The 11,821-nt window shown below is 35.8% G+C and overlaps 1 protein-coding gene across 1 annotated transcript; it reads right to left on the bottom strand.

Moving 5' to 3' along the window:
* Window positions 1-6,466: 6,466 nt before the first annotated feature.
* foxg1d (forkhead box G1d) lies at window positions 6,467-7,544 on the bottom strand. Its single transcript, XM_055170703.2, has one exon. The coding sequence runs from the start codon at window positions 7,538-7,540 to the stop codon at window positions 6,467-6,469; it is 1,074 nt and encodes a 357-aa protein (XP_055026678.2). The 5' UTR covers window positions 7,541-7,544.
* Window positions 7,545-11,821: the final 4,277 nt, after the last annotated feature.

The following is an 11,821-nucleotide window of genomic DNA, read 5'->3' on the forward strand; positions in this document are numbered from 1 at the left end:
TTAAGCAGCTTTTTTGCAGTTTTGTTCATGTGCACGTCTTTGTGTGTAAAAGATAAACGTCACGATCGGATATAATGCATAAAAGTCTGCGCTGAGTCAAGCAGTTGACAGAGAAACTGTGGAAAATTCAAGCTCGTGTTATGTTGCTTTTACACCAGCCACGGTAGAGGCGGCAAAAACAACCTATTCGCGCATAGTTGGAGGCATGAACATTTGAGTTTACTCGCTTTATTCACGCGGAAATCTGCGTCATGGGAGGGGCTCCTGCATCTCTGCTAAGGGGTTGTGCACACCAAAACTTTTAAATGTGGCTGACAACGCCTGGAGGACGGCAAATGCAAGCTGTTTTTCAGCTGAGTTCCAGCCTTTTTCAGCTTAGCGCTTTGGTAGCTCTGATACATCAGCTGTGAGACGGTTGGTTGCTTTGATACTTGTCCCGCCCCTCCTCCACTGTGATTGGACGGCCGCTAAGAACTGACAATGACGAGCTGAGCTTTTCATTCAAAGTTTAATCTCTTTCAACTCTCGAGGCTCAGCGCCGAGCACGGAAAAACCACCAAGCGCCGGTTTTCAGCGCGGAAGAAAACCGCTAGCTGGTGGCTTATTTGAAAAACGCAGAGCTTCCATTGGAAACAATTGAAAACATGCGCCAGCCACGGGCGTAAAAGCATTGGTGTGCACGCCCCCTAAGACTCCGCTAGCTTCCTGTAATCAGGTCACTACTACAGCAAGGTCCTGATTGGTTAACGCAACGCGGAAATCTGCCGAAGTTCAGATTTTTCAACTCGCGCGCTGCTTGAACAGTTTGAATGCATTCATGCGTGTAGAGCGAAGTAGACGCATGGAAAAAGCAAGCATTTGACACGTGTCAGAGGCAAAATCCGTTTCTTGTGGGAGGGGCAAGTGCTATGCGGTTGTCTGTTTGCAAGATGGCTGATGGTGATTGTGCATTTATCGAGAGAGTTACCAGTTTGTATTTGGTAACCTTACTATAGGGGGAAAATAAACAGCGCGGGTCGATAAACGTCACGTGACTCAAATGTGAAATGTGTATTACAACTTACCAGGTTGCCCAATGTCCTCACTGACATTCTTCCAAGCGAGGTCCTTTTAATTCCTGTCTCCTCTATAGAAATAAGAACTTGTGTTGTATAGTTCCAGGTGACTCCGGGCGGGGCTGCCACCACAGCAGCAAGCAGGCTCCTGATTGGTTAACGCAGCTCGAAATTACGCCAAAGTTAAAATTTTTCAACTCAGGTGTCAGCCGCAAATCTGAGTAAACCTACAAAATGCACAAACACGCGCGAATGAGGCGGAAACGCATCTTCCGCGCCAAACGTCTGGACCTCCAGACGCGCGTCAACGCGTCTTCACATTGACTTAACATGTAAATCACTCGCGCTTGCCGCCTCTACTGCGGTTGGTGTAAATGCAGCATTAGTGGTTCTGCGGACATGTGAAGAGATACAACAATATAGCTTAAGACAGATTTTCGTCAGCTTTTTAAACGACTATGCCTACTTTTTATGACTACTGATGGTGAGATCACTGCCTGTTAGAAACCTGACAAATCCAACCAAATCCCATATAAACACAGTTTTATTGATTTGCAAACAGTAAATGATGAAAACAGGTTTCTAAAATAAGCAGATTTCTGATAGTTATTCACTTATTTTGTGCATGCAAGTTAAACTGACTCTTGTATATGGTGCATTCCTTCGCGGCCCCCCATATTTTTTTTATAACAAATTTGTTCTAAAACGTAACATTTAATAAGACAAAACATATTAAAGTATACAAAGTAGTGCTGTTGGTTAGTAGCCTTATTTTTTTTAGGTTTAATTACACAGAATTCATGATAAATTAATATGTTTTATGAAATGTCATAAAACTGGGGGCCCCCTGGCACCATCTCGCGGCCCCCAGTTTGAGAACCAATGTTTTAGAAGACTGCCGTCTTTGCTCTTAAGAGCACATCTTTAAAAGCATAGTGACAATGCCTCATGCAACCTTTTAACCCTGATCTTCACCCATCTAGTACAGACTATAATAGCTATTCCGAATTGTTTTTAAAATATATCCTGTTCTCATTTTTCAGTCTTGCGCTGTGTCTGCTTGTGCTTGTCTGGGAAACTGTTATGACATTCAAAACAAACGGCTTAAAGGTTTTTGTCATCCTGGGCTCTGCATCCGTGGCTAAATTAGGTTTCACACAAAAGAGGCTTTTAAAAACATGTTGCTGTTTTTGCAACATTTTTTACACTTGTACCCTCATTAAACATATTGAAGGTTAATGAAGGGAATTTCAAACGGTTTAAATATCATTACAAACAGTGGAATAATTCTTTAACATCAAACCACAGTATATACAGTCAGTGTTGTGCTCTAAATACAAAATCTTTTTTCCATAAGATTGTTCAGTTGTTGAGTTTAGTGTAGTTATATGAAAAGTATGCATACATAAATCACAAGAGTAGTTAATGACAATCTGGTAATTTGGTTGGCATGGACCTGGCAGATGGTAAAGTTTAGAGAAATGATAATGGCTTGATCATGTGACCTCTGCTTTAACATCTGAGAATTCTTTATCACAAGCAGACCATCACAGCGTAGGCAAAGGTAAATATAATGCATTAGTACAGGATGGTGGTTTGTCTACAGAAAGAATCCAGACATGAAATGATCAAACACTCGTATCACTTGCAGGAAATCTGATGGTCTAAAGCCAGCAATGCTTTATGGTTTTGTGGTAATGGTTCGTAATGGTTTTTAATAGAGTTGTGGGTCTTCTTCAGTAAAATATTTGCACCCGTTATACCGGAAGAACACCAGGAACTCTAGACATCTGAAACTTGTTATGAATCAAAACTTTTTGATGCAACATTTACAAACAAGAAACAAAACTAAAATCCTGCCCATATCACAAACAGAACACAGTACAGTACAGACTGAGCTTCACCGTTTTATCCATGTTGAGATCTTTGACTGATTTTTATCTGGACTGGTTATATGTATTTATTTAGTGTTAATCCAGTACTGTCAAAAAGTGTATATATATATATATATATATATATATATATATATATATATATATATATTTTTTTTTTTTTTTTTTCAAAGCACACGTTGCTTAGTGGGATAAATGTGTGCTGTTTTTAAGACCTTTTAAAATGGGAAAATTGTGAACTATTAGCTTTATGTTATAACTGTAAATATAATTGTATATATAATGTGTATGCATTAGTAGGTGCTGGGTATAGGTCATTGATCAAGACTGCTTTATATTTATGGGCATTCTGAGGTAAAATATTATAACCACAATGAGCATGTGCATGTCATCTTTACACATGCAAAATCTTTCATGAACGTAAAGTTTACTTCAGTTGTCTCAAGAGAAAGAAGAGATTTTCATGGTTTCCATGTAAATGAAAATTTTATGGAAATGGTCCTTAAAAGAACTAAAAGATATATGAGAGCAGGAGTTTTACATTACATAAAGAATTTGCAGAATTTACTAAACGCTAAGCTAAGCTAATGTCTGCAGTCTGGGCAAGGAAGCCAACACTTAACTTGTGTAGAAAAAGCTCAATTAAAACATATAATAAACATATATAATAATTTCCTTATTTTTTGAGAAGGGCAGGGACTCCAGCCCCCAGAGCACCCCACTCTGCATGTGCCTGATGTGTAGAGCATTATTTAAATGTTTCTTAAATAAAAAAATATTAAGAATAAATAGTAACATACAAATTAATTAATAAAATGTAATACATTAACTAAGTATTGTTTCAATAATACAGTGTTAAATGTACTGATTCACAACATTACCCGAGCTTTTAAATCATTAATTTATCAAGTATAATAAATTTTTTTATGTTAAGCGGTTTTTGTCCAGATTTCTGCGATTTATAGTCTACAACAAATGACTTTTGAATTGAATTCTTAATTCAATTTATTTCGATTTTTTGCGGGTTTAAAATAATTTTAAAAATACATTACTGTCATGCTAATATTAAAATACTAAAAGAAAATCTGTTTTAGGCATAATTTACAAGTCAATTAATTATTATTCCTTTTTTTGTAATTACTTAAATGTACACGAGACATAAATAAAAATATTTATTTTTAAACGGTTTTAAGATTTTTTTCCATCCTTTAGTAAAATTATATGCTTAAAACTAGTTAAACTCTTTTTTCATAATCTCTTTAATCTTTTTATAATATATCATAATCACCTTTTAATAACATCCTCATTTGTTCACGCTATGTTATATAAATTTCAATATCACAGGATTTAAGAATAATTCGGTTTGAGTTCTAATTATTATTTAGAAATGGGAGACTCTCACATAAATGTTATTTAAGGGTATTTATTATTATCTTGTATTTTTGTTAAAATTTGTGGTTTATAATAATCAATTTAAAAGTATTTATAAGGAGATATTAATAATAAATGAATAAGTATTTCTTAATTGCCGGTTAAAATATAGCTACAAACGTGTGTAAAATAGTCAGATGCTTGCTCATGACATGCACAGACTATGGGGCGTATTTTATCTAGAAAAAAATTCAAATGTATTAACATATCTGGTTACGTTTAAATTGCTGTCATGCTTTTAGCAATATAAAAGCATACAAATACATAAAAAGCCCTGACCCTGGTTGACACGATGCAATGAACAATCACAAATTAATATTCAAATAGATATTAGGATATTTAAGAAACTAACTAAACATTCCTAGTTTGGTAAATTACAGGCATGCTATAAAGCCATGCAAAAAGTCATAGGCCCAAAACCAAAAGCATTCATTATTTCAAACACAGATATTTATAAACAATAATTATTAGATTTTAAAGAAAAAATATGAATGACTGATTTGTACCCCATAAAGAGCAGTAAAGACAAGTACATATGAATTACAGACGCACTTGATTTCCTGGAGATATGTATGATGTTGGTCTTCTCTGGGTCAATTTGAGCACAGATGTCTCAAAGCACAGATGTCTCAGAATCAAACGTCAGTTTTCATCTTCCACATCACAAGGCCAGCAGACAGAAATGTCAAGCGTTTAACACCACTGTACTAACACGCAACGCCTATGTTTTAGATAAACTTTTAAAAGTGCTAAAATAACCCCCTGATATTCTTGGTATTTCTCCATCACTGTAAGGACGTTAGTAATTTATTTGTTTGTTAAACATTTCGTGCTATTTATTTTTATATAATGAGATTTTTTATATAGACCTGTCCATAGCCCAGATTAGCAAAAACGCTTAAAAACGCTTGCCAATTATTCATTTAGGTTTACTGAACTCAACATACTATCAAAACAGTTAATCCCGTCTTATTTTATATAAAGTATAGTCTGATTTAAGTCAAAGATAAAATACCAAACTCTTTAAACGATGCAAAGCCGTATGTTTTGTTTTCACTTTGTATGAAGTTATTAGTTAAATACGTGACTGCAAATTCCCGTGAGATTAGGTTGCAAAAATACAGTAAGAAGGAAACGGAATAGTGAAAATAATGCAAATAGTGTTACTTTTGTTTTATGTTGCAAAACTTAAAAGACAATATTGTGCCCAGCAAACCTATGTATGTCGAAAAGATGGTTTAACGGGGCGAATGCAATGTATTTTTCGATCTCAAAATCTTATATTATACATTTAAAGAAATAGTAAATACGACGTGTTTATCCTATTTTAAGTCATTTTATATTTAACATAGTCATGCTTCACCATCCAGCATAAGGACATCATCACTGACATAAAACTATTTAAAAAATGTCAGACACATGAAACATAACTTTTTAACTTAGTATTTTTCTCTTGTTTTCAGTACAAATATCATAATAATAATAATTTAAAAAAACAAGCAAAATAATCTGCCAGTGGGGTAAGAAAAAATATCTTGACTTTTTTCTTTATCATTCATCAAAAATTGTAGACTTATTTAGACTTTGCTCATCAAAAAATACATTTTGATTTAAGAATTTTTAGATATGTGCAATGAAAACAAGACAAAAATAAGAAAAAGGTAAAAAAGTCTATCTGGGACCGGAGAAAATACTAAATATAATTTAAATCTTTGAGTGTCTCTGCTGTTTTCTGATGACCCTTTTCCAAAAAAGAATCGCGAGTTCACATTGTAATATTTTTACTGTAGTAGGCCTGCAGATTGTTGCAGTGATATTAGTTTAAATAGATACAGTGACATTAAATACAAATCAACAAACCTTAGCACTGGACTTCTAACAGTAACATGTCTGGTCTTAAATAGCAAGACGCAAAAAGTAACAATACTTGCGCTGCTTTTCTTGAAGCACATAAAATGAATAATGCATTTAGTGACCTGAAATTTTATGGACAAAACATTTAGTAATTTCAGACCATAGCTGTTGCATTACATAGCAAACGTAGGACACACCGCTTCTCTAGTAGTTTATTCTTCCTGTCCGTTTAATTTAAAATAAATCTGCGGCGGTGTCGCGATGGGACAAAACTCCATGTAAACCACTGGATACAGCGGGGGAAAGAGATGATGAATTTATCCTGAAAGTGTCATTAAGCAATGTCTGCTGAGAGGTGACCGTGTTTTGCTGCATGGCAGGTGGCTGTAAGTATCCGGACTGGACAGATAATAACCCAACGGAGGACGAACTCATCCTGTAAGCGTTTGTCAACCCGAGTGGACCGCTAGAACCTCCCAGAATTGGCCGTGTCAGATCCCTGTTGCCCAAATGCTCCACTCCAGGGACAAAAGAACTGTAACCATGACCTTGATTCATGAACCCGTGCGATGTTGCACTGTACTGCGGATGGTGTAAGGATATTAAAGGCGATATTTGCCAGTATAGCAATAGGCTCCGGAACGGATCTGCAACGGATCTGCTCCGAAGCCGACAGCTCCGGTCTGGATCCGTTGCGGATCCGTCCCGGACCTTATTGCTATCGGTATTTGCCGCCTCGTTGATTCCAAGTGCCAACGGGCAAAACCGAAGTCCTCGTTTAATAGCGAGTTTTCCTCTGGATGTAGCCGAGCGTCTCCGGAGTTTGCCGGTCGTATCGCCAATAAAAACATCATCGCTGGACGGGTCTAACATCCAATAATTGCCTTTTCCTGGGTCGTCATAATGTCTTGGCACTTTAACAAAACATTTATTAAGACTTAAATTGTGACGGATGGAGTTCTGCCAGCCTTGCTTGTGCTCTCGGTAGAACGGAAAGTTTTTCATAATAAACTGATAAATTCCGTTAAGCGTGAGTCTCTTCTCGGGGCTTTGTCGGATAGCCATCATTATTAACGCGTTGTAGCTAAACGGAGGTTTGTCTGGCTTTTCGCTTTTACTGGGTTCTTCCGCGATTTTGTCTTTCTCTGGGGACTTCACCTCGTCGGGTTCCGGGGAGTCGGTAGACGACGCCAGCTGGGCTTTCTCCGGAGGCTTTATGTGCTGCTTGTCCGTTTTAGACGGAAGCAGTAAACTTTTGATAGTGAAGGAACTCTGCCTCTGCAATTTCCTTGTTTCTGTTTGATCCATGTCGCTTTATCAAAAAGATGCTGTCAGGGAATGAAATTGCTCCTGGAGTTTAGAAGAACCATAGAATATATTCATTGATTAAGGAGGTCCCAAGATATATTAACATCACTGAGAGGGAGGAGTCTCAACTGGATATTTTTTCAGTCTTCATGAGCACCTTCATTAACTCTGTTGTTATAGTGAACTACTGATCATTTATATCCCATAAACCTATTTGACCCTGGATCACAAACCAGTCACAATGGTACATTTTTGGAATTGAGATTGATATAAATAAGCTTTGATGTATGGTTTGTTAGGATAGGACATTATTTGGTCGATACAACTATTTGAAAATCTGGAATATGCGGGTGTCAAAAATCTAAATATTGAGAAAATCACCTTCAAAGTTGTCCAATTCAAAGTCCTAATGACAAATAAAGTTTTGATATATTTACCATTAAGAAATTTACAAAATATTTTCATCGAACATAATCTTTAGGCTACTTAATATCTGAATGATCTTTGCCATAAACATGTAATTTTGGTCTATACAATGTATTTTAGTGGTTCAGTGTCACACAGGGTATTTGAATTCTCTCTCTCTCTCTCTCTCTCTCTCTCTCTCTCTCTCTCTCTCTCTCTCTCTCTCTTTAATTTTACATGGCATTGTTGCTGTTAATGCTTTTATTTCTGTTTTAAATCCAGATGTTGGCAAAGAATGTCCTTTTTGTTTTCAGAGGGAGACTTTTTTCACACCTTTTGTATTGTTCAAGGCTTAAGCCTTTGTTTGATTGTTTGCAAGATCTTTTTAACTGTTTTAATGAGAAGTTTTCTGTGCAAACTTTTATCTTGGGTTGTAAATATGTCCAAAGAGGAAAGTATGAGTGTAACGTGTTAAATTTTATTTTGGGCAAAGCCAAAATGGCCATTTATATTAGCAGAAGAGATAAAATTGAGCAAAAAAGTGAGTATAATGTGGAAAGGGTGTTTTCAGCCATGATCAAATCAAGACTTCTGATTGAGTTCGTTTTTATAAAATCATGAACTCTTTAAATGTTTTTGAAGGAATATGGTGTCACAGAGGAGCTTTGTGCTCAGTTATTGACAATGAACTTAATTGTGCACTTCTTTTTTAATATGTTTTTAAAACACTTTTGTAAAAACTGTTGACGATGAGTAATATTGTTATATAAAGCAGCTTGAAAAATCTAAAATATCTCTCTCTCTCTTTCTCTCTCTCTCTCTCTCTCTTTCTCAATTTTCAAATAAGCTTTATTGGCATTACTTGTACTTGTACAGCATACACTTGCCAAAGCATTGGCCATTACAAGAGCATTAAACAAAATAGTGGTTAGAATACATAGACAATTACAAACAAAAAAAACTAAGAAATTAAATTCAAAACAAGTTAAATGTTTTGTATATATATTCAGACATGTTAAGATGTTAAATCTGACTTTAGTTTTGTACACGGGCCGACTCTCTGTGTTTATGGCAGGCTGTTACATATTTTGCTGGTGTTGTGTTTCGTTATGGCTTAGACGAACCCTTATGTTTTAACACCTTTTTAGGAAATATTTGCATGTCTGATTACATAGTATAGACGTGCATGGAAAAAGGACTCACTAAAGTGGGGCATTTGATTAACCCAGCCACAAATGAATGGAGATCAGTAGAAGAAATTGCTAGTCAAGTTGAATTGGGGTCTGTGAGAGTGATGGAGCAGTTGATGTCTGGTCTAAAAGCTGCTCTTCTTCCTCCTCTCTTTCAGTTTGTCAATTATTCCTGTGAGCCTGTACTAGCCTTTCCTGAGTTAACTGTGTCACCTGAAGTTTGTCCTAAAGCGATTCAGGAAGGAAAGTTGTTGAAGTTTGAGAGACTTAAATGTTTACCCTTTCAAACAGCAGACAAAAAAAGTATTACAAGTCTGTGTAAAATACGTTAATGATTTATGTGACAGATGGGATACTAAATGGAGAGAAAAACTGTCAGCTGTTGATAATTTTTCTCCTTCCTGAAGGCTTTTTTACAAAAGTACCCTTCCAAAACGCTCAGGTGATTTACAGTGGAGAATATAACATTGTGTGTTTACCACTAATGTTTTTGTCTCAAAATTCAACTCAAATGTATTGCCTTTTTGTAATGGGCACGATACTGTGTTCCATGTTTTTAATAAATGCCATAGAGCCACTCTCTGAATTGTTGGAAGGGATCTTGATAGGGTTGGGATTTGTTTTTAACAAAATTATTTTTATTTATGGATACAAGTATTCCAAAGCAAACAAATAAATGGGATTGTACTTTTGCCAATTTCATAATTGGTCAAGCAAAAATTGCCTATTTGGAAGACTTGTAGGCTTGCTATTGAAGAACGAACAGTTAATGTTTTGAAAATGTTCAAGCATTGTTTGAATAACGAATAAGGGTAGAATATATATTTTTTAAAACGGCAGACAATATGGATGAATTTACATATAAATGGTGTGCAAATAGTGGCTTATTTGCGGTTGGTGATGATGATTCTTTGATATTTGATTGGTAAATATTTCTGAGTATTTTTTGTATTATTGTGTAGAATGTGTAACGTAACTGATTAAAGATATATTAAACCTCTTTCTCTCTCTCTCTCTTTCTCAAATTTTAAATAAGCATTATTGGCATCACTTGTACAGTATTGCCAAAGCATTGGCCATTACAAGAGCATTAAACAAAATAGTGGTTAGAATACATGGCCACTAAAAAAAAAAACAAGAAAATAAATGCAATACATAAGTACATTTTTGTACATATATTCAGACATTTTAGGATGTTAAATCTGACTTTAGTTTTGTACACTGGCTGACTCTCTGTGTTTATGGCAGGCTGTTACACATTTTGCTGGTGTTGTGATCAGGCTGAATTTATCTCCCATAATACATTTACATTTTTCTGGGTTTGATAGTGCCATCAATACCATGGTATTATTTGCTGAAATTCTGTGATCACAGTGTAGCAAAAAGTTTTCTCCTGTTTCTACAGCTTTCTGTGAGCACAATAAATAAAGTCTCTGCTCTCGTGGCTGCCATCTCTGTTTGTGACATCCTCTCTGGACAGATAATGATCATTTAGTCAGTGTCTTTGTTAGTTTATGATCTTTCACACAGTTCAGGTATTATGCTGGTCTGTAATCCTCTCCCAGTTGTAAATATACTGTAGTTCCATGTTTTTTTCTGATTGTGTGACATCTTTCCAATAGAGCAGTGTTTCCCAATCCTGGTCCTCGGGCACCACCTCCCAGAAAGTTTTAGATGTCTCCTTATTTAAAACACCTGATTCGACGTATCAGCCTCCTTCTAAAATGGTAAACATGTGTCCCTAACAAGCTGATGAGTTAAATCAGGTGTGTTAAATATGGAGACATCTAAAACTTTCTGGGAGGGGGTGCCCGAGGACCAGGGTTGGGAAACACTGCAATAGACAATGTAATTTTGTTTTGTAATTTTATAATTTGGTAGGGCCAGATTGGGATTTGTTGGTCTGGATATAGTTTCAGCATGAGTTGTGAAAGGCCACCGGATCTGTGCAGGTTTTGCTCTTCACACTGCAGGGCTTGACCTGGTATGAACTTGGATCTCTGGATGATTGTAGAATTTCAGAGCTCTTTTTTGAATGCTGATTAATAAAGGGAATCGTCCAAATTCAGTTCTGCATGAATTCTTTGGTGTTGCTCTGTTTACTTTTAGGATGCTCTTACAAATTTGCTGGGTTTCTGCTTCCTCTTTTTCCCATTTAGAAAAATCTTGAGTTCTTAGTGGTCTCCATATTTTACTGCCATATAATGCAATTGGTTCAATTATTGTCTTTATGATTTTTAACCATGTTTGAACCAGAATTTCACATTGGATTGTATTTTGATTCATGTGGAAAACTCTCATTGCTTTTAGTTCTTTTATTGCTGAATTGAAGCTGCATGTTGAACTTATTTTAAGATACAGTGGCAAGAGAAAGTATGTGAATCTTTTGTAATTTCATATTTTCTGAATGAATTTGTGATCTGATCTTCATCTAAGTCAAGGGTATTGACAAACATACTGTGTCTAAAAATAATAACACAGAAAATTCTGTTCTTTTAATGTCTTTGTTGAGAGCAACCAAAAAAGCTCACAGTGCTTGTGGAAAAAGTATGTGAACCATGAGTTAATGACCTCAAAAAAACTAAATGAAGCCAGGTTTTAGCACACCTGGAGTCTTGTTAAGATATTACATTTGGAGGTGTGGACTACAGCTACATTGAATGATAAAAACACCTCAAACTTTTGG

The sequence above is a fragment of the Misgurnus anguillicaudatus genome, chromosome 11 (genome assembly GCF_027580225.2).
Source record: "Misgurnus anguillicaudatus chromosome 11, ASM2758022v2, whole genome shotgun sequence".
Classification (NCBI taxonomy): domain Eukaryota; kingdom Metazoa; phylum Chordata; class Actinopteri; order Cypriniformes; family Cobitidae; genus Misgurnus; species Misgurnus anguillicaudatus.

Coding starts and splice junctions, on each gene's coding strand:
- foxg1d (XM_055170703.2), bottom strand. CDS start 7,540: ATGGATCAAACAGAAACAAGGAAATTGCAGAGGCAGAGTTCCTTCACT.